The sequence below is a fragment of the Cricetulus griseus genome (genome assembly GCF_003668045.3).
Source record: "Cricetulus griseus strain 17A/GY chromosome 1 unlocalized genomic scaffold, alternate assembly CriGri-PICRH-1.0 chr1_0, whole genome shotgun sequence".
NCBI classification, from domain to species: Eukaryota; Metazoa; Chordata; class Mammalia; order Rodentia; family Cricetidae; genus Cricetulus; species Cricetulus griseus.
In genome coordinates, this window is record NW_023276806.1 from 129,717,657 (window position 1) to 129,740,772 (window position 23,116).

At 47.4% G+C, this 23,116-nt stretch overlaps 2 protein-coding genes across 10 annotated transcripts in view; one reads left to right on the forward strand and one right to left on the reverse strand.

Annotated features, from left to right (window-relative positions):
* Rbms2 (RNA binding motif single stranded interacting protein 2) overlaps positions 1-20,275 on the forward strand; it is a 55,886-nt gene extending 35,611 nt beyond the window's left edge. For 3 of the 5 annotated variants that reach the window (XM_027392732.2, XM_027392730.2, XM_035450630.1), the window contains 12 exons: positions 1,713-1,771; positions 2,543-2,634; positions 4,910-5,067; positions 11,959-12,038; positions 12,127-12,236; positions 12,652-12,698; positions 13,205-13,298; positions 14,772-14,927; positions 15,405-15,515; positions 16,133-16,213; positions 16,620-16,704; positions 16,817-20,275. In XM_027392732.2, the coding sequence (XP_027248533.1) occupies positions 1,713-1,771; positions 2,543-2,634; positions 4,910-5,067; positions 11,959-12,038; positions 12,127-12,236; positions 12,652-12,698; positions 13,205-13,298; positions 14,772-14,927; positions 15,405-15,515; positions 16,133-16,213; positions 16,620-16,700 (1,069 nt within the window). In that variant the 3' untranslated portion in view covers positions 16,701-16,704; positions 16,817-20,275. The remainder of the gene's footprint in view (positions 1-1,712; positions 1,772-2,542; positions 2,635-4,909; positions 5,068-11,958; positions 12,039-12,126; positions 12,237-12,651; positions 12,699-13,204; positions 13,299-14,771; positions 14,928-15,404; positions 15,516-16,132; positions 16,214-16,619; positions 16,705-16,816) is intronic. The other 2 variants (XM_027392731.2, XM_027392735.2) reach the window with 2 other exon arrangements.
* Positions 20,276-20,406: 131 nt separating this feature from the next.
* The window catches only part of Baz2a (bromodomain adjacent to zinc finger domain 2A), a 39,666-nt gene continuing 36,956 nt past the window's right edge, over positions 20,407-23,116 (reverse strand). For 4 of the 5 annotated variants that reach the window (XM_027392681.2, XM_027392682.2, XM_035450629.1 and 1 more), the window contains one exon: positions 22,949-23,114. In XM_027392681.2, the coding sequence (XP_027248482.1) occupies positions 22,949-23,114 (166 nt within the window). Of the gene's footprint in view, positions 23,115-23,116 lie in introns of all 5 variants that reach the window. The other variant, XM_027392680.1, reaches the window with a different exon arrangement.

Sequence of the window (23,116 nt, forward strand, 5' to 3'; positions counted from 1 at the left end):
CCCTCGACGGGGGGCTCCCCAAAGTCCACCTCATCATCCTGGGCCAGGCCTAGGCTCTTCCCCATGTGTCCAGGCCAAGACGTGGGATGGGCTCTCAAAGCCCCTTCTTACACCAGGGAAAACTACTGATCCACTACCAGGGGCCCCCTAGAGTGCAGAGGCCTCCTCATTGACATCCATGTTCAGGGGTCTGGATCAGTCCTGTACTGGCCTCCCAGACAGCATCTGGGGTCAATGTGCTCCCCCTTGTTCAGGCCAGCTGTCTCTGTGGGTTTCACTAGCCTGGTACCAACCCCTTCGATCTTCAGTCCTCCCTCTCTGCAACTAAGTTCCAGATTTCAGCTCAGTGTATATCTGTGGATGTCTGACTCTGCTTCCATCAGCCACTGGATGAGGGCTCTCGGTAGGGGTCAGGCTGGCAGAGCATCATCAAACATCTTTAGGAAGAAGAGGATAGTTTTTTTTTTTTGTTTGTTTGTTTGTTTGTTTGTTTATGCTTGTTGGGAGTATTAATCTCAAATTTAGTTCCTGCCAACTGTTTCTGTTCAGCCCTTGTTCTTTAGACTTTGTTTGTGGCTGCTCTTCTTTTGCTGAGATTTTCACACTACTGGAATAGAATGTAGCGGCTTTTCCTAGTGGATGCTTCTGATGTAACCCAAGAGCTGCACCTACTTCGTGACTCAAGCTCTGGGAGCTGTGCAGGACCCTGCTGCCAACAAGGATTTCCAAAAAGCTGAAAAACATGGAACCTCATAAAATGTAGAGTGACAACATGTCACATTGATTTAACTCGTTCATGAAGGCAGCAGAAGGGTGGGAAACCAGGTTAAAGAGCAAAAGGAGTTACGTGTTGACACTCAGATATGTTGGGATAAGATTGCAGTGGTGAGGCCAAGACATGGTTAGGTCACAGGACTTGTCCAAGATCACACATGGCTAAAAAGTAGCAGAGCCAGGATTTGAGCCAGAGCAGTTTGTACCAAGCTGGTATGCAAATAAGGGGCCAGTTGAGTGTTGGGAATAGGGGCTCAGAGGACAAATGTTTATTATTTTAAAATAATTGTTTTTAATTTTATTTTTTTATGTGTATGGATATTTGCCTGCATATATGTCCATGTATCTCGTACATGCCTGGTGCCCACAGAGGCCAGAAGAGAGTGTTGGATCCCCTGGAATTGGAGTCACAGACAGTCCTGAGCTGCTGTGTGGATGCTGGGAATCAAACCCAGATCCTCTAGAAGAGCTGCCAGTGTTCTTAACCACTAAACAGTCTTTTTTTTTTCTTAATGATTTATTTATCATGTACACATTGTTCTGTCTGCATGTAACCCTATATGACAAAAGAGGGCACCAGGTCTCACTACAGATGGCAGTGAGCCACCATGTAGCTGCTGGAAATTGAACTCAGGACCTCTGGAAGGGCAGTCAGTGCTCCCAACCTCTGAGCCATCTCTCCAGCACCCTGACCAGTCTTTTCAGCAACTATTTTATTATTTTTCTTGGGACTGGGGTTCAAGACAGAGTTTCTCTGTGTAACAGTCTTAGCTGTCCTGGAACTCACTCTGTAAACCAGGCTGGCCTCGAACTCACAGAGATCGCTTGCCTCTGCCTCCTGAGTGCTGGGATTAAAGGCATGAGCTACCATGCCAGATCCTTTGTCCTGTTCTTAAACCCTGCCCCAGATCATCACTTTGCATCTTCCTTCCCCTTAGATATGGCAAGATTGTCTCCACCAAGGCCATCCTGGACAAGACCACAAACAAGTGCAAAGGTGAGAGAGTGGTGTCTGTCCTTCCATGGTGAGAAGCCGTCCTTTGCTTCTGCCTCTGGCTGCTGCCATCTGGGTACCCGGTGCCTGGGAGGAGCTGGGACAATTGGGGGCCTAAAAACCAATTGGTATGTAGACTCCTTGGTGGCCAGAGAGCCAGAGTTGAAGATGCTAGACGACTGCATGAAGCTAGGTCCCTTAGGTGGCTTAAGCTCACTCTGGGCCACACAAGTCTCCCTGCATGGGATGGAATGCAGGAATAGCGACTGTTCCTACTTGTAAAACAGGACAGCCCAGTGAATGTTCTTTCCCAGTGCTGAATAGCTGTGGAGGGAGGAGTTTGAGCATTTCTGATGGAGCTGGAAGAATATCGAGAAGAGTAGGGAAGGGCTGCTTCCATCGGGTACCCGCTTGTTCTGGTATACTCCTCCCTGTCCAGCACTTCCAGGAGCTGTCTAGAGAAGAGATGGGGTCCTTTAGAAGTGCATGAAGTCTAGGGTTTAATTCCTTCAGTCTGAAGCCCCAGGTTTTTAATGAGAAGGAGAAAGGCGGAATACCATGAGGGCTTCATTTCTCTTGGCATTCTTAGCCAGAGTGGGCCTGACCTCTGGGTTGAGGGGTCACGTGGACGATCGCCTGAAAACTCTTAATTTCTCTTTCTCCCCACTACATCGTTTACATGGACCATAACTCTTCCTCTGTCTCCTGAAAAGCCTGGGCCTCCTACCTCTCTTACACCTCCCACCTCCCCGTGATGCTGTTTCCCTGTTCCAGGCTACGGCTTCGTGGACTTCGACAGCCCTTCGGCAGCACAGAAGGCTGTAACTGCACTGAAAGCCAGTGGTGTGCAGGCCCAAATGGCAAAGGTAAGACTGGAAAAGCAGCTGCTTTTCCAGGGGTTACCCACAGTGCCGAAGCAACAGTCTGGGGCCTCCCGGTGCTTAGAGAAATGAAATTGATGAGCAGGAATCACCGTGTGTGCATGCATGGGTACCTGGATGATGTGTACTTGTATGCATGTGTGCTCGTGTGCCAGCCGTTGGAGAAGCTTGTTCTTTGTGTGGCAGACAGGAGGGCCAGGCCTCTTGCCATTCCTGCTGCCTCCTATCTCCATCCCCGGCTGCACTTGTCTGGGACAGATGGTTATAGTTTCTGCAGCCGTCTCTGAAGAACGTTGTGCAACTCAGGTTCTGAAGCATGCTGTGCATGGCTGCCACTGCTCCCATGGGGCAGGAGTGGGCTGGGAAAGCGTCGGGGGAGCTAGAGCAAGCAGGGAAGAGAGCTGTGCCTCTTTCTTAGAGCTCCCTCGAACTGAGAATTTCATATGCTCATTTTTTTTTCTTTTTCCTTTTTTTTTTTTTTTTCTATGTCAATCCCTAGAAAGCTAGTCGCCTTCCTGGCTTCCCTTCACGGGGGAGAACAGTCCCCTGCCTTGCTGAGGCATCTCAAATACTATGAAGAAGTTGATAAGGGCGGCCATTCCTGGAACTAGAGTTACAGTGGATCGTGTGTCTCCGTGTGGGTGCAGAGAATAGAAACCAGGTCCTCTGGAAGAGCAGCCGGTGTTCTAACCACCAGGCAACCTCTCCAGCCCCAAGGCAGCTATCCTTTTCTCTAATGGTTAAAGGAAAAAATGAAGCTGGGGAATGATGGCTCAAGCCTGTAATCCCAGCACATGGGAGGCAAAAAAGGAGGGCTGCTGAGAATTCCAGCCTAGGGCAGAGTGAGAACTAGTCTCGAAAGAGAAGGAAGAGAGGAGAGAGGGAGGGAGGAGGGAAGGGGGAGGGAGAGCTGGAGAGAGGAACACTGGCTGATTTTATAAAGGACGTGGGTCCAGTTCCCAGCACCCACCTGGTAACTTAACCATCCTAACTCCAATTCCAGGAGCCAATACCTTCTTCTGCCCTCCAGGAACACTTCATACACATGGTATATAGACATACATGCAGGCAAAAGCACCCATAGACGTAGAGTAAAAATAAATAACATTTAGAGAAAAATGAGGAAAGTGAGGAAACGGAGAAAGGGAGGAAGTGTGAGTTGAAAGTGGAGTTACGGCTGCTGGGAACGACTTGACTGATGCAGAGTAATGACTTGCAGTCTTGAAAACACAGCTCTGGAGCCAGGTGCCGTGGACCTCGCCTGTGATCACAGAGCTTGAGAGAAGGAGACAGAAGGATCAAGAATTCAAGTTCGGGACTGGAGAGATGGCTCAGTGGTTACGAGCCCTGGCTGCTCTTCCAGAGGCCCTGAATTCAATTCCTAGCAACCACATGGCGGCTCACAGCTGTCTGCAATGAGATCTGGCGCCCTCTTCTGGCTTGGGGGCATATAAAACACAATACATCATAACCAGCCTGTAACAACAGGATCCAACACCCTCAGACAGACAGACATGCGGGCAAAACATCAATGCACACAAAATAAAAATAAATAAAAAACAAAAAATCCAGCCCTGGGGTAGAACTGCCATTGTGCATGCTGTCTTGTAGGAACACCCCCATTTCTAACCTCACCCCCACTACTCCACTCACCCCACGCAGCCTCTCACTTTAACCTTGGGCTCCCAGGAGACTAGACCTTTTAGGGCTGGAGGAAAACCACTGAGCAGTAGTACGCCCATGGTCCATACCATTACCTCCTCCCTGTTCCTGCCTACTTCACCCACGAGTAACCGGGTATCCCCACTTAGACAAGTCTGCTGTGGTAGAGGAATGGGGGAGAAAGTATTCAGAACGATGGAACTGACAAGGCAGTCTGAGGGAATTTAACCTCTGGTCCAGGCTGCCAGGCAAGAGCAGCAGTAGGCATAGTAAATACTGTGATTTTTCTTCCTGGGCTAGATATACGGTGTGTGATAATGGGATTGGATATTACAAACAACTAAGATTCTTTTTGTTTGGAACCCCCTTGATGTTCCTTTTCTCAAATGTTATTTTTGTTTGAGACAGGGTTTCTCTGTGTATCTCTGGCTGTCCTGGAACTCGCTCTGTAGAGCAGGCTGGCCTCGAACTCACAGAGATCCGCCTGCCTCTGCCTCCTGTGTACCACTGCCAGCTCAAATGTTATTTTGCACATGAGGGCTGAGGATGGGATGGGAATAAAGATACAAGCCTCAGTTTTCACTTTTCATGTTCATAGCAACAGGAGCAAGACCCTACAAATTTATACATCTCAAACCTCCCACTGTCCATGGATGAGCAAGAGCTGGAGGGGATGCTGAAGCCTTTTGGTCAGGTTATCTCCACCCGGATCCTTCGAGACTCTAGTGGGACCAGCAGAGGGGTCGGCTTTGCAAGGTAAGAAAAGGTAAAGGATGGCTAAAGAGAAATAACTTAGGAAACAACACACGCACATACACACACAAACACACAGAGACAGACACAGAAAACACAGACACGGGGCTGGAGAGATGGCTCAGAGGTTAAGAGCGCTGACTGCTCTTCCAGAAGTCCTGAGTTCAATTCCCAGCAACCACATGGTAGCTCACAATCATCTGTTATGAGATCTGGTGTCCTCTTCTGGTGTGAAGATATACATGGAAGCAGAATGTTGTATACATAATAAATAAATAAATCTAAAAAAAAAAAAAAAGAAAACACAGGCAGACCCACAAACATGACACATTGCACACATGCACAGGCATGCACACAGACACATACAGACACGGACAACACAGATACACACACACACACACACACACACACACACACACACACACAGACACACTCACACAGGCACACACAGTGCCCTCCCCTCCCTACATGGACCAAAATCATGCTCAAAAAGACCTGATAAGAGCCAGCAAGGTGAGTTCGAGGCCAGCCTGGTCTTCAAAGAGAGTTCCAGGACAGCCTCCAAACCTACACAGAGAAACCCTGTCTTGGGGGGAAAAAAAAAAAAGTCAGCAAGGTGACTCAGCTGGTAAAGACTTTATAGCAAGCCTGATGGCCTGAGTCTGCTCCCTGGAACCACATGGTGGAAGGAGAAAAATGACTCCGGCAATTGTCCTCTGACCTCCACACGTGCTGTGGCTTGTGCACACACACAATGAATATATACAATGTAATAACAATTGTTTAAGCCCTTGGTAGTCAATCAAGTATATGTGTGTGTGTGTGTGTGTGTGTGTGTGTGTATTGAGCCAAGGGCCTGGCATATAACTTGAACTGGTGGTAATCCTCCTGCCTCTGCCTCCCAAGTGCTGGGATCCTAGCCATGCTCTACCATGCACTATGTGTCACAGCTGTGCATTCTTCATGCTTTCCCACTGCCTCCTACTAACCAAGGGTGGACAGCAGTGCAGAGAGAGACCTGGCCCTCACATCAGTAGCATGAAGCAGCGCAAGGTTCACCCACCTTTTCAGGGAGACTGCCGACGTCAACCCCTGCAGTGACAGACCAGGGTGACTGGGACATTTCCCAGCCTTAGCAACTCCTGCTCTCTAGGCTGCCCTCTTCTGACCTCCTGTGATCCCAGCCTACCTAAAAAATGATTTGCTTTTATTCTAGGATTTTGTTTGGATGCTGGCAAGGTGGCTCAGCAGGTAGAGGAGCTGCTGCCAAGCCTGCCAATCTGAGTTTGACCCCCCAGACTCACGTGGTAGAGAGACTCCCTTAAGTCCTCTGACCCCCTAACTCACATGCCCACATACACACAAAATAAATATATGTATTCTCTTGTTTGTGGAGACAAGGTTTCTCTGTGTAACAGCCCTGGCTGCCCTGGAACTTCCTTTGTGGACCAGGCTGGCCTTGAACTCACAGTCTGCCTACCTCTGCCTCCTAAGTGCTGGGATTAAATGCATGAGCAACCAGTGCCCAGCTAAAATAAATATATGTAAAAAATTGTTGTAAAGACTTTCTTTTTTTTTTTTTTTTTTGAGTCAGACCCACACTTGTAATTCTAATACTCAGGAGACAAAGGAAGGAGAATTGCCACAAGTTCAAACGAGCATATCTGGAAGAATAAGAAGTGTGAGGCTAGCCAGAGCACATAGATCTCAGCCCTGTCTCAGGACACACTGGAGCTGTAGCTCAGTTGGTAGGGTGCTTGTCACACACGCATGAAACCCCAGTTTTATCTTCAGTGTGGAATAAGATGGGTGTGCAGTGACTGTCCCTCCCTGTAATCCCAGCACTTGGGACGTGGAGGCAGGAGGATCAAAAAGTTCAAGGTTGGGCTGGAGAGATGGCTCAGAGGTTAAGAGCACTGGCTGCTCTTCCAGAGGTCTTGAGTTCAATTTCCCAGCAACCACATGGTGGCTCACAGCCATCTACAATGCATGCTGGTGCCCTCTTCTGGCCTGCATTGCAGGCAGACAACACTGTATACATAAGAAATAAAAGTTCAATGTCAATTTGGGTTTCAGGAGAACCTATCAAAATAAAAAATGAAAACTGTTTGGGTGTTGTATGCACCTGTACTTGGAAGGCCAAGACAGGAAAGTCACAATTTCAAGGCTCCCCTGGGCTACATAGAAAGTTTAGAGTTGATTTTATTCAGAGCCTGCCTCAGAAACAACAAAGGAAAAACTGAACAAGACCTCCTGAGCTGTAGCTCAGGTGGGAAGAATCACTTGGAGTTCAAGGCCAGCCAGAGTGACAGCGAGACTCTAGTTAAATAAATAGATATAAAATATTAAAGGCCAAACAACTGAGCTTCCCTTGAAATGAGATTCTGCTACTTGTTTTTAGCTCAAAGATGAATGTGCTAAATGGTCTTAGCCCTTTGTGTCTCTCAGTCTCTTACCTGCTCACAAATGCTCCCTTGGTCAACGATTCAGAGATTAGGAGTGAACTGGGTATGGTGGCCCACCCTGTAATCCTAACATTTGGGAGATAGAGGCAAGAGAACAAGGAGTCCTTGGACTATATGAGACCCTGTCTCAAAGAACAAAACTTTTCCCCACCCCCATTTTTTTTTTTTTTTTTTTTTAAATAATAGAGGCTCTGGCTAAATGTGAGTAGTGCCACCTAATGGCAGCAGTCTGGGGTATGAGGAAGAAAATTCACTGGGCTTGTGTTCATTGATTTTTGACACCAGTTTTCCTTTATTTTTAAATTTATATCTGATTTGAGGCATGATGGTCTTGATGTGAAGTCCAGTCTGGCTTTGAGCTTATTTGAGGTCCTTTTATCTCAGCCTTCTGAATACTGGAACTACAGAGTTGGGCCACTAAGCCGAGCTCGCTCTTCCACTTAAGGGCAGATTTTCTCAGTTCATGGTACCCTAAGCTTAGTACTTTCCCCTCCATACCAAAAGAAATATCCAGCACATTAAGTAACTAAGTGGTCAAACAATTTGGGGTGTGTTTTCTTTGGGGGGAGGCTAGTGTGAGATATGCTTGCACAAGGATTTGGATGTCACTGTCACACCTGGCTTTTCTGTGGGTGCTGGGACTTGAGCAGCAAGCACTTTACCAAGTGGGCTAGCCCCTCATCCCCTCTGACACTTTGTTTTCTTTGCAAAACAGGCTTAAAACCCAAGACTTCAATCACGCTGGGCATGCAGTCTGCCACTGAGCTGCATCCCCATTCTTTTTACTTTTCATTTTGTGACAGTGTGTCCTAATTTTGTTTTCTTTGTTGTGATAAAATACCCCAATGAAAGACAACTTAGGAAAGAGGTTTAGTTTAACTCATGGCCCTTGGTTATGGTCCATCTTAGGAAAGTTGGTGGAGGTTCAGCTAGTCCAGTCACACCTACAGTGAAGACAAGAGAGCAGCTGGGTATGGTGATGTTTGCTGTAAGCCCAGCACTCAAGAGGCAGAAGTAGGCAGAGTTTAAGACCAGCCTGGTCTGTATAGTAAGTTCCAGGCCAAAAAGACTACATAGTGAGACCCTGTCAACCAAAACTGAAAACCACAACAGAATGAATCCATGCACACTTGCTCACCTGCCTGGTTACACAGTTTAGGGTTCCTTGCCTAGGGAATGGTGCCACCCATGTAAATTAATTGAAGATAGTCCCCTGGAGACACTGAGACTTCCCATGTGACTCTAGGTTGTTATCAGGTTGACAAAGCTGGCCATCACTAAACAGGGTCTCACTAAACAGACCAAACTGGCCTTGGGCTTACTCCGTAGTTGAGGTCAATTTTGAATTCAAGTCACCAGCAACTGGAATTAAAGAACTGTCATTGTGTAGTGTTATGTTTTACTCTCTTACTTTTTGAGGGGCCCACCACCCAACTCCCCAGTAAATCATACACAGAGTCTTATTGTTACTTATGAATGCCTGGCCTTGGCTTGGTTTGTTTCTTGTCAGTTTTTCTTAACAAATTATCTCATCTACCTTTTCCCTCTGAGCTTTTATCTTTCTCTTCACTCTTACTCCATGGCTGGCTGGCTGGCTGGGTGGCTGGGTGGCTGAGTGGCTGGCTGCGTGGGTGGGTGGGTGGCTGGCTGGGTGGCTGGGTGGCTGGGTGGCTGGCCCCTCATGTCCTCCTCTCCTTGTTCTCCTCTTTCCTTGTTGCTCCTCCTCTTTATACTCTCTGCCTGCCAGCCCCACATATCTTTGCTCCTGCCTCTCTATTGGCCATTCTGCTATTTATTAGACCATCAGGTGTTTTCCATCCTGCTATTTATTAGACCATCAGGTGTTTTAGACAGGCAAAACAACACAGTTTCACAGAGTTAAACAAATGCAGCATAAACAGAAGTCACACACCTTAAAATAATATTCTACCACATCAGTGTTTTTTTATTCATATATATATATATATATATATTGGTTTTTTGAGACAGGGTTTCTCTGTGGTTTTGGAGGCTGTCCTAGAACTAGCTCTTGTAGACCAGGCTGGTCTCCAACTCATAGAGATCCACCTGCCTCTGCCTCCCGAGTGCTGGGATTAAAGGTGTGTGCCACCAACGCCCGGCTCATTTATATTTTTATTACATTTTATTATTTCATGAGCTTATGTATATGTATATGTGTGTAGGTGTGCTGTGGCAGGAATGTATAGGTCAAAGAACAACTTTTAGGAATCCATTTTCCTCTTTGATGAAGTGGGTTCCAGGGACCAACTCATCATCATTAGACTTGACACGAGTCTAATGTCAAGGCTGACATTTGATAAGCAGGCTCCTTGACTTGTTGAGTTTCTTGCCAGGCCGAGGGCAGAGCTACTGACATCCCAGCTTGTGAAGACTGAGACAGTTCAGAGCTAACATGGGCTATAAAACAAGATCCCATTTCAGGAAGTCAAGAACAAACAGGAAGTTTGAAGTGATTTGGCCTGTGAGGACTGTGTGTAGTGCACACATGAGGACCGAGTGTGAGGACTGTGTGTAGGATGAGGACAGAGTGTGAGGACTGTGTGTAGGATGAGGACCGAGTGTGAGGACTGTGTGTAGTGCCCGGATGAGGGGTGGAGTGAGAGCTGTTGTAACTTTCAGAGCTATGGATGGTGAGTAGCCACTGACACCCACATCCTCATTTCTTTCTCTGTCCTCTTTACCCCAGCAGGAAACTGTCATGGAGCAGTTCCTAATACTATCACTATGGGACATGAGGCCTCACCCCCTTTAAAAAAGCATTAACTTATCAGTTGTTGGGGGGAGAACCAGACTGCACTCATGTTGGAGCCAGAGGGTAGCTCACAGGGGTCATTTCTCTTCTTTCACTGTGTGGATTCTGAGGTCCCTCAGGTCATCCGACTTGGCTGTAGTACCTGTGTCCACGGAGCCGTCTCACTGTCCTCATGAGCTCTTCACTACCAATCATAGCAATATGTCATAGATAACTGGGCCTTGATAATTATGGCCAGAAATTAAAATAAATATCAACAAAGCCATAGCTTGTACAAACACATACTTTTCTCGTATTTATTTTTATGGGTGTGAGTCTTTTGCCTGCATGCATGCATGTGCACCAAGTGTGATCCTGTTGCCTTCAGGGGTCAGAACTGGGCATCAGGTCCCTGGAACTGGAGTTACACATTGTTGTGAGCCACCATGTGGGTACTTGGAACAGAACCTGTGTCCTCTGCAAGAGCAATAAGTGCTTTTACCCACTGAGACATTTCTCCACCCTCCCTCATCCCTTTTTTTTGAGACAGGGTCTCACCGTAGCCCTGGTGGTCATGGAACTTAATAGATCCAGGCTGGCCTTGAACTCTCAGAGATCCACCTGCCTCTGCTTCTCAGAGTGCTGGGATTAAAGGCGTGTGCTACCTTGCTGGCACCATTAGGATTTTTTTTTTTTTTCTTCGAGACAGGGTTTCTCTGTGTAGCTTTGGAGCCTATCCTGGCACTCGCTCTGGAGACCAGGCTGGCCTCGAACTCATAGAGATCCGCCTGTCTCTGCCTCCCGAGTGCTGGGATTAAAGGCATGCGCCATCAACGCCCGGCGGGATTTTTTTTTTTAATAGTTCAGTAGACACTTGAAAAACTTTACATTTGTTTCATGCGTGTTTATGTGTTAGAGTGCATGTGCCAAGGTCAGGAGTTGGCTCTCTCCTGATACCATGTGGGCTCCAGGGATGAACTCAAGTTTCTGGGCCTGCTGGGAAGTGCCTTTTACTCACTGATCCATCTCATCAGCCCTCCATTGGGAATTTTACAATAAAGGGCCAGGGATGTGCTTAGTCAGTGGAGTGCTTGCTTGTCGAAAGTGCAAGATGTCCTTGGTTCAGTCTCTAGCACTGGGTGAAAGTCAACATGGATCATTTCTGTAACTTGGACACTGAGGCCGGAGTATCAGAAGACCAAAGTCATACTTAGCTAGGGGGTGTGAGGCCAGCCAGGGGTACACACACACACACACACACACACACAGAGACACACACACACACACACACACACTGTCTTAAAAAAAAAATAAAAAGGTAGCCAGGTGGTGGTGGTGCACACCTTTAATCCCAGCACCCAGGAGGCAGAAGCAGGTGGATCTTTCTGTGAGTTCAAGGTCAGCCTGGTCTACAAAATGAGTTCCAGGACACACAGGACTGTTAACACAGAGAAAACCTGCCTCAAAAAACCAATAAATAAGTACAAATAAATAAATAAAATATAGAAAAGGAAACATAGATGCCTGGAAATGAACACGTATGAGAGAAACACCATGTTTGTACCACCTATAACTGCTTGAGCATGCATGGGGCTAGGGACCTGGGTTTTCTCACTACATGTGTGTAGAATGCATACCCTGGACAGGTGAGAACCTTACTCCTCATATGTTTCTTAGGATGGAGTCCACAGAGAAGTGTGAAGCCATCATCACCCACTTTAATGGAAAGTATATTAAGACGCCCCCTGGAGTAACAGGTGAGGCCTCTGGAACTCAGGCTGAGAGCCACCAGAGGGATGAGTGCCAAGGTGATGGTCCAGATCTTCTGCTTTTTTCTCTTGCCAGCACCATCTGACCCCTTGCTTTGTAAATTTGCTGATGGCGGGCCAAAGAAACGACAGAACCAAGGAAAATTTGTGCAAAACGGACGGGCCTGGCCCAGGAATGGAGACATGGTAAAAAGATTTCTGAGTAAATACGGACGCTGAAGGCATTAAAATAGGATGGAAATGGCCTCAGCCTTGGTTTCTGTGCCCTTAGGTGGCCAGCTTGAGCGCATTCTGTGTAGTGGTCCCCACTGATTGTTTCCTTGCTCTACAGTCAGTTTTGCAACCTGCACAGTTCCAAAACCCGGTAGTGAGACTTGTGCCTACTCTGGGCTCAAAATAAGAAACTTGGGGGCTGGAGAGATGACTCAGAAATTAAGAGCACTGGCTGCTCTTCCAGAGGTCCTGAGTTCAATTCCCAGCAACCACATGGTGGCTCACAATCATCTGTAATGAGATCTGATGCCCACTTCTGGAGTGCAGGCATAGCATAGCACTGTATACATAAGTCTTAAAATAAGAACTCTGTATTTCTTTCTTATAGGGTGGTATGGCCCTAACCTATGACCCCACCACAGCTCTTCCAAATGGGTAAGGGTGTTTTATATAATTAAATCACCTGAAAATGTCAATGGCTTGTGTCTAGGCACTTGGGTATTTCATGGTTTTTTTTTTTGTAATTTTTTTTTATTAGTTCAAATTAGGAACAAGCTTGCTTCACATGTCAGTCCCTCCTCCCTCTCCCTCCCCTCCCCCAGCCTCCCACCTCCCCCACCCCATCCCCCTTCCACTCCCCAGGCTGGGTAGGGCCCTCGATGGGGGCTCCCTAAAGTCCACCACATCATCCTGGGCCAGGCCTAGGCCTTCCCCCATGTGTCCAGGCTGAGGCGTGGGATGGGCTCTGAAAGTCCCTTCTTATACCAGGGAAAAATACTAATCCACTACCAGGGGCCCCCTAGAGTGCAGAGGCCTCCTCATTGACATCCACGTTCAGGGGTCTGGATCAGTCCCGTGCTGTTTCATTTTGATTCGATGGCAGTTAGTGGAGGTGGCTCTGTTGGCTGAGGTTTCTCACTGAAGAAAGCACTTTCTCACAGGTTCTACCCAACCCCTTACAACATCGCCCACAGCAGGGTGCTTGCTCAGGCTGCTCTCTCCCCATATCTCCCGTCTCCTGTGTCTTCCTATCAGGTAAGGCATGGTGTGTGCTCTCTGCTTCGTATTTTAAGTGAAGAAATATAAGGCTCTTCTATATCATACACACACACACACACACACACACACACACACACACACACACACACGCGCGTCATGTAAGAGCATAATGTCTGTGTATGTATATAAATAGCATGTATTCCTGTATGTGTATAAAAACTCTTTTAGAGGCATCCTATTGAGCGGGCATGGTGGCGAAAACCTTTAGTCCCAGCACTTGGGAGGCAGAGGCAGGTGGATCTCTGAGTTTGAGGCCAGCCTGGTCTACATAGCAAGCTCCAGGACAGCCAGGGTGACATGACAGAGAACCCGCTTCCAAAAAAAAAAAAGTCATCCTCTCTCTTTTTACCACCTCACAAGTAAATGCATGTTCACTCCCTATTACTTTCATATTACTTTCATGTGAATACATATATATATATTATATATATACATATATATCATACATTTGTATATGGCTCTGAGCAATTTAATTTATAAAGACATAACCACATTTAATGTGTATTTTGTTATTCTCACAACAAAATCTTTTTAAAAGTCTTTTTACTTTATGAGTGTTTTGCTTTTACGTGTGTATGAGTATTTCATGTGTTCCTGGTGCCTGAGGAGGTTGGTCCTCTGGAACTGGAGTTCCAGATGCCTGTGAGCCACATTGTGGGTGCTAGGGATTGTCTCCCATCCCCCAATATCTTTTGTTAAATCCGCATTTATTCTCATTCTCTATCTGGAGCTCAGAAGACTAACTTGCAGAAGGTTCTCTCCTTCCATGCTGTGGTTTCTGGGGACCTAATTCAGGTCGTCTTCAGATTTGGTGGCAAATGCCTTTACCTGATGAGCTATTTCCTGAGATGGGGTTTCTCTGTGGGAAGGTCTTGGCTGTGCTGGAACTTGCTCTGTAGACCAGGCTGTCCTTAAACTCACTGAGATTTGCCTGCCTCATCTTTCTTAGTGTTAGGATTAAAGGCATGTGCCTACTTTTAACTGGGTTATCCAAGTTATAAGTTGCTAATTTTTATGAACAGCTTGTGGTTTTCTCCCCCCCCCCCCTTGAGACAGGGTTTCTTTGTGTAGCTTTGGACCTGTCCTGAAACTCACTCTGTAAACCAGGCTGGCCTTGAACTCCCATAGACCCTCCCGAGATTGTTGGGATTAAAGGCATGTGCCATCACAGCCTTGCTCTTTTTAAAGTTTTTGAGACAGGGTCTCACCATGTAGCTCTGGCTGGCCTGGAATTCTCTAAGTAAACCAGGCTACCCTTGGACTCAGCTCCACCTGCCTCTGCTTCCCAAGTGCTGGGATTAAAGGTGTAGCTGCACCATGCCTGGAAAAGACAGCTTGTTCTCAATGTTTGTTGTGAAGGGACATGCCAGTTGGTGGAGGGCTTTGCTCAACATTCTCAGTCACTGAGCCTGGGAGGCTAACATTTTTATTTGTTTTTGCTTGTATCAGAGATTGACTCAGCCGTCTCTACAAGTGCCTAGCCCATCCTGGATGCAACACCAGTCGTACCTCATGCAGCCTTCAGTGAGTGTTCAGAAGTGGGCAGACAAAGAGACAACTGGATGTAAAGAAAAGCCAAGGGCTTTGATGACAGGATATGTGGGTGTGAGTTTTGGCTTAGTGCACTGTGCAACCCAACAGTAAACCTAATTCTGTGAGTTCTTAGGCAGAGGTCTCTGCAGACTGAAGGTCAGGGTGCTGTTTCTGTCACAGAGCTGGGCTGCTGCTCTCGTTAACACCCAGGACTTGAAAACATCAGCAGACGGTACTCTAGTTCCTGTGCAGTCTGCTTCCCGCTTACAGAGCAGTTAATAAACTATTCTTAAAACAAACAAACAAACAAAAAATCTGGGTGTAGTGATGCACGCCTTTAATTCCCGCACTTGGGAGGCAGAGACAAGCAGATCTCTTGTGTTTGAGGCCAGCCTGGTCTACATAGAGAGTTCCTGGACAGCCAGGGGTACATAGTGAGAAACCCTGTTTAAAAAAAAGTTGGTGGCCCTGCTGCTGTCAATTGCTGCCTAAGGTGTCTTTGCAGGAAATGGCTGGCTGCCTAACCATTTCCTTCATTGCCTCCTCTAGGGCTCGGTTCTTACACCAGGGATGGACCATCCTCTTTCTCTCCAGCCTGCCTCCATGATGGGACCTCTTACTCAGCAACTGGGTCACCTGTCACTCAACAGCCTGGGCACGGTAAAGGATCATCTCTAAGTATCAAACCCTACAGAGTAAGGCTGCCTGTGAAATACTCCTTATCGCCAGTAGTTAGGACGGATGGAAGTGTGTTTTCAGGGTCAGTGAAGGAACATTCAGACCTGGGATAACCGCCTCTAATCCCCACACTCCGGAGGCTGAGGGCTGAGGGAGGAAGTCTGTCAACAGCTCAAGGACAAAAAAAAAAAAAAAAAAAAAGAACCTGTAAACTGGGAATATAGCCATTCTGCCCTCCTCCTCTCTCTAGGTGCTTTCCCGTCACCAGACTAAGTAAGCTCTAAACGTTTGTGTATCCGCTCAGGGATCAGAACGTACTTCCTACAATTTATCAGAGTACTGAAAGGAAGGGATGAAGCAGCTTGGGGTTTCTTTTAGGCCTGACTTGTGCTGGAAAGCATGTGGGCGGGAAGCGAGGGTGTGGAGGGAGACACTAGGAAGGCAGTGCAGAAAGGAGGGGAGTCACGCAGATCTGTGTCGAGGCTGGTGTACTTGAGCACCGCCAGCAACATTTTAAGAAACACCCACACCAATCGAGGTATCTCAGTGCTTCCCACAGCTTTAAACTGGCTGAGAACCATTGTTTCTTTTCATTCCAGTTCATGCCAACAGCTGCTGCTATACAAGGAGCTTACATCCCCCAGTACCCTCCCGGGCCTTCTTCCAATGTTTCTGTTGAGGTAGGAGCATTCTTTCTTTGCAATGAGGCTAGGACACAGGAACAAGCAGGTTTCTGTCCTGAGAGAGCACTTTCTCTCACAGCACTGTTGATTCTGCTCCTCACTGGTGGGTGTGAGGAGTGTTGGGAGGAGAGACTTCACTGGTGTTCACAGCCAGCCTGCTCAGCTTAGTGTAGACCGGGATGCAACCTCAGTTGCTTAAATGCTCTGGAAATGAGCGGTTGCTTAACTCTATCCCAAAGCAGCCGGACCGCTTTTCCTTTCCCAGCTTGGATGCTTCTAGCACACTTGCTTTGGGGAGTGGGTGAGCTGGGGAGGCCACTCACCTCGGGTTTGCTTTAGTGAGGCTTCTTCAGTGGGAGGTGAGCATAGGGATGCATCAGTAACTTCCCTTGGCTGTGTATAGGAGAGCAGTGGCCAGCAGAATCAAGTGGCAGTGGAGACACCCTCAGACCATGGGGTCTATCCTTTCCAGTTCAGCAAGTAGTGAGGTAAGAACTGTATGCGTTTTTTTGGAGATGCTCCCAGACTCCAGAAGATTCGGCAGGTTCCAGATCTGTAGACCATGCTGAGCGCTAACACATGGCCATCATTTCCTCATAGGCCTGCCCAGCTTGAGAAGAAAAGCCTGCGCCTGCCTGCCTTTTCTCATTGATGGAGCACGGGGAACCATGTTGCATTTTGTATGTGCTACATTCAAGATCAAAAAAACACTGGTCAGGCTGCTTCTCATCTTCACAAAAACGTTTGGATATGTTGGAAATACTTAGAAAAAAAAAGTGCTGGAAAATTGATGAAGGAGCCCTGCTTGCCAAGTTATTATGGACTATTTTTGATATGTTTTAAATATGCAGACTTAAAATTTGTTTTGCAAAGCTCTCAGCTCACCATCCCATTGAACCCCCCACCCCCCACCTTTTAAGGTGGGGTCTCAGTGTAGCATTGGCTGGCTGGAAACTCACTCTGTAGATCAGGCCTTGAGCTCACAGGGATCCTACCCATTCCGTCTCCTGAGTGCACCACTACGCTTGGCTATTTTTTTACTTCTTGTCCAGATTGTTCTTTTTCTCTTTTCCATTCAGCTGGGCCTTGCCTACTTTGCATTTTCAGCTTTTAAACTTTATGGATTTGGCGTAAATTTCATATGGCACTGGGGAATGGAGAGCAGTGCTGGCAGTGGAGGTGGCTTTCTCTGCCCTCTGAGAAGAGACTCTGGGAAGCAGACATCCGTGCAGCCTTCAACCAAATCTGGTGGCAAGGTCAAGAAGGGTGAACTTACTGACACCTGACCGCCTCTTAGCACTGCCAAGTGTCACCCAGCTTCAGCGTTTGGGACACCTGTTCTGCCTCCTAGAAGGTCTTCACTCTATCCCAGGTCCCACAGCCCCCACCCCTGCTGCTTGTGGTCTTGCTCAGTCCATGTTAAGATTCTTCTCCTGCTGCACAAGTTCTGCCCTTCACTTCAGCTGGAGGTAATTTTGTCCCCAAGAGGCTGTTGCCATGTCTGTCTTTGATTGCCGTGCTTGGGGAGTGGTCATATGTGCTTGGCACCTAGTTGTTGCAGACTGAACATCTGACACTACAGAACTCCACCTCACCAACTCCATCCTGGCAGTTATCTAGTTCAGTTACAGTACTTCCCTGCCTTCTGGAGTAGGCTAAATCCCCAGCCCAACCCTGGACACAGCCTCATCGTGTTCATGTACCCAACCAGGAGTGCCAGTTATGATCTTTGAATTCTGTCCATTCTGCTTCCTGGAGGATTGTTTCTGCCTGGGGTCTCAGCCCCTCATCCCAGCTGCACATGGCTGTACTCAACAATCTTCAGAGCTGTGACTTTGCCAAATCACCTAAGAATTCAACAGGGCTCACTCATGGTTGTGTGTGTATGCCAAATGCACAGTTTGAAGGGATGGAGGTGAGAACTGTTCAATGTGTGCTGTGCATGCCTGAGGACCAAGCTCTCTGCAGTACCCTGCCCAGCCCTGGTGTGTTTGGACACCTTCCCCAGGGAACCAGAACACCGGAAATCATTGTCCTTGAGGAGGGACAACAGGGTGCTAGGACAGAAAAAGGCAATGCATTAGCCCATTACTTCTGTGAGGAGGACCTTTTAAGTGCCTATCTCTTCAACTGTCCCCTTCTGCAAGACCTGCCCCACATAATGTGACTTGTCCTCTTCATATCAAAGCCAGGCTCTCCTCCACTAGACAACCAAAGTAATGGAGATGGGGAAATGTATTCAGAGGCCTGTGTGTGTGGGAGAGGAAGGGCTGAGCGTGTGTTTATTGCAGAACTGGGAACCCTGGCCTGGTTGTCCTGTGCATTCTGGGAGTAAAGGGCTCATGGCAGTGGCAAGCATACAGTATAAAAGCAAAACTACCAGATTTTTCATTGGTGCTTCCAACCTTAGGAAGATCAGTCATAAAAAAGGCCTCAAGCCCCGCACTTGTCTTCCAGCCCTCAATGACAGAACACTGAAGAGGCTACTTTGTTAGTCCTGTTGTCACTGCAGTCCCTCCACTACCTCCTTAAAAGTTGTTTCTTTTTCTGTAGTTCTAAAGCAATTCCAATGTCTGATGGTTTTAAAATTTGAAGTTTCCTTTTGGTTTTCCTCTGTGTGTTAGATCCCAGTGTTTCCGGTTAACAGGTGTGAACATGGGAAATGAGGGTAACCTGTATTTTTTTTTTTATAGTGGTGACTGGCACTGTGTAACTCTGCTTGGTGATTTTCATCCTCTCTTGCTTGCTCATTACTCAGTGGGGACAGGAAGTAAGGATGCAGGCTGTAGAGGGATGGTCCACATGGCACGGCCCCTCAGGAAGCAGCTCTCCACCATACCCCGTGCAGCCTAAACCCCGTTGGCATGAAGGTTAGCTCTTTCTCTCTTTACATACCACCTCCACTCATTACAGATGAACAGAGTCCACCCCTAAGGTGGTGTCATCCTTTACCAGACTCCAGGCCTAATCCATCTCAGTATTACTAGCATCTCTTTCAGGCTGTAGATAGACTGACCTTTTTGGAGGAAGGTGCTGACATTAATTAGGACAAAGTGTCAGAATTGCACTCACTGAAGGTTGGTTTTTGCATCTTCGCCAAGGGCAATACAGTTGAGTAGGTAGGTGGTGAGTCCAAACTTAGCCAGCCTTTTCTACACCTGAATTCAGAGACTAGGGTGTCAGTCTACAGAGGAAAATCAAACCTGTGCTTTGTTACACCACTCTGTACTTCTGAGTAGGCTGCTTTTCAAATGCCTTTCAGCACAAGAGTCCTGACTGGTCGACATTCTCCTCAGCAGCTAAACCAGTTCGGATTTGTCTCCTCTGCTTTTTGCTGCGTTTCACTGGAGGTGGTCTCCATGTGGCAATGATTTTGAAAGCTACGGCTCTCGTGACCACTACTCTGCCTGGTATTTGCTTGTTCAAAATAAGCAAACCCCCAACTTCCTTGTCCTCGCTACTCAACTACCTCAGTCTCACAATTCAGCAAGGGCCCAGCACCTACTGCCCTTGTCTTCCTGGACTTAGAAACTAACGCAAACTCTTTAGTTCTGGAAGGGAAACTGGTCTTTCTGGATTGTCTTCTCTAGCGATTTTGGCTCCCTGATCACCTACAACAGTGTGAGCTGTCCAGAAGACAAGCCAGGGCCTAGGCTGTGCAGTGACCACAAGGGTAATTACTCGTGACCCAGGAACACCAGCTTTGGAGAAGAGGTTAAGACCTCAAAGTAAGAACGGATTGGAGGCTGCCACAGAGCTGGAAGGGCTGTGTGTGACTTAACAGGGCTAGAATGAATGTATCTGCTCCTGCTTCTCTCTGGGGCTGGTGATGACTCTAAAGGATGCACTTACTACCTGGAGAGGAAGTTTAATTTATACTTAGAACAACTTTGGACATTTTCCTCTTTACCAAGAAAGCTGTAGTTTTATATTCTCCCATATCTGCCAACACCACTTCTTGCTTGCTCTCCTTGGCTGACTTCTGGCTCCCATTCCTCCCCTGTGATTTGGAAGAGCTTTACTTTTGCTAACTTTTTAAAATAAAACACAAAAGCCTGCCTTAGTGTCTTTCCTATTTGTGGAGGTGATACTGTAACAGGAGCGGTGAGTGCACCACCACACCAGCAAGGGGAAACAAGACAGCACGGGAGTCAGACCCACCCCACACTCAAAACACAAAGTCTTCTTGATTCTCTATCAAATGTGGTTTTATTCAATGACAAGCACTTCTCTACAGCCGCACCTGTGGAACATCACATGGCAAAAACGAGGTTTTTTTTTTTTCTCTAGACTTTTTTTTCCTTTTTTTTAAACCTTATTAAAAATGAGATTGGTCCTAAAAATATAGAAAGAAATAAATTTAAATTCACAAAAAACTGTACATTATCAAAAAGTCACTAAAACACCACATTTGGTTATATAAAAAGTCAGTCCCTTTTGTTGTAAAGGAACATGGAAACTTGTTGGTGTTGATGGTTTCTTGCTGTTACCGGGGAGGGGACACAAAGGGCAGGGGTGGGTGTCTTTATTTTTAACCTGCTTTCCCTACCAAATACTCTGTCAATAAGAGAAAATCCACCTAGCTTGAGGGGCAGTGAAAATGAGGAAAGTGAGAAATGGCCCCTTTGATCATGCCCTACCCCACGACCCCTTCAGCCCCCACTTCTTCAAATCAAGTCTAGGACCTCCACCCCCACCTTAAGAGTGCCTGGTCCCTAGGAAAGAGCTGGAGCTGAGAAGGAGCACAAAGCAGACAAGGAGGCCTCATCCCCCTCCCACCTCCAACAGTGAATGACTCCAGTACATTTTATGCCAAGGGAAACTTGCCATGGGGAGAGTTGTCCCCAGTTATAACAGTTCCAAACATCTGACTAACACAAAGTTTGTTACGGCACAGTTATTTAGATAAAATATAAATATTTATGCATAATATAAAGTCAATTCAAATATTCTTCAATCCACCTCTTATTTAAAAGCAAAAAAAAAAAAATTCTCAAATAAAATTAAGTTTGAGGTTTATCGACAGAAAAGGCGACTTTAGAAATAGGCGATAGGGAGTGAGTGTAGGGCTCCCCAGGAACCTGCACTGCCTCACCCCTCAGTACTGCTGGAGTACAAGGAACTCTCCACCCCACCTGGCACCCTCCACCCCCACCAATGGAACATTGCTTGGATGCCTCAGCTCTCTGCTTAGGCCAGCTAGCAGCCACCTCCCCAGTGCAAGTACCCGTAATTTCTGATGGGAGGGGCTCTGCTGAGCAGGAAAGCAGGGGGCCAGAGGCCCATGGCTATAGCTTGGAGTTAGCAGCTTTCCTCTCATGTGTTGGGGGCTTAACCTGGGCTTAGTCACACAGGGCAGTGGTAGACCAGACCCTCTCATCGCTCTACCCATCCTGTGCTCCAGGAGCTTGCTGTTGGGGATATAAAGTAGATGCAAGGAAGGAAAACACAACTAAACCCAGATACTCATGGTTTAAGAAAGATCCAGTTCTACCCTCTCCCAGCAAATTCTCAAGACTTGAAGCTACTGTGAGGAGAGAGAGTTCCTGCTGAAAAGATTGCACAATTTGAAGAGGCTGGAACAGAAATGACCATGAGGAGAGACGGCCTTGTCCCCAGAGAAACAGTTCCTGTGTTTTCCCAAAGACAAAAAGTGATGGTACAAAACAATGGGAAAGGTGGGAATAAAAACATACTTGAGGAAACATGAATGGATCCCATTACACAAAACAGGGCCACAATCACAGCTCTCATTTGTGTGCAAGTATACACACACACACACACACACACACACACACACACACACACACCTACACCTCTCCCCCTCTCTCTGAGGGCCTCCATCTCGGAGCAGCACTCAGACTCAGCAGTAGTTGTCCCTGAGGAGTTCCCAAGAGGGAGGTTTGGGAAGCTGGGAAGGAGGCTGGAAGGCCCAGGGCGCCTGCCCGCCCGCCTGCCCTCTCCCCAGTCAGAGTTTCAGAAAAGGCTAGAAACTCAGCACGTGAGGAGGATCCAACATTTCAGAGGGTAATTTGGCAGGAGATGAGGACAGAGACAGGGAGCTCTGAACTTTGTTTTCCACATAAGGGGACAGGGGGAAGAAGAACCCGTACACGATAGTTTTACATTATTGGGTGGGACAAAAATCATAAAAACAGGGAGAAGGGGGAAGAAAAAAAGTGAGAGAAAGTGAGAAGCAGGGAAGGGACTGAACATGGAAGCAGCATGTTCAGGGCCCGGTGTCCGGCTTGACACACTTGGGAGTTAAGTCCACTTTACTGGCCGTCACTGCGGGTCCGCACACAGTACAGAGTGTTTCTCGGTTTCACACATTCACTAGAACTATTGCTATTGCTAAATAGCCCCAGGGTGCTGGGGCATGTACAGGGAGGGGAGGGGAGGGGAGGAGAGCAGAGGGGAGGGGAAGGGAGGGGGACAGGAAGAGGAAGGGACTTCTTTACCCCTCTCCATTTTAACTAGAAGAAAAAAACAGCAAAAATTCTTTTTCTTTTTTGGCTTTCCATCCAGAAGGACCTCATCTCTGCATCTCTTATTTGAGGAGTAAGAGGAAGAAGGGAGAGATTAGGGAAAGAGGATGTAGGTGTTGCCAAGGGTAGAGTCAACATCAGCACTGTGACTTGAGCCCACCCAGGGCAGCCATCAGCAGGTGTACACGGCAGGTTTCGTCAGGAAGGTTGGAGAAGACACAAGGTGGTCCCCACCTTCCTTGCCTCACAGGTTGGCCTGTTTTCCCTGATAAAATTCCTCCCAACGGCTCTCAAAGAAGCGGCGCATGATGTGCCCAGCCTTGCCCACTTCAGAGTCGTCCTCATTGAAGGTCTGGCAGTTGTCAAAAACCAGAAGGGCATCAGCTGCAAACTCCTCTGAGCTAGTATACCT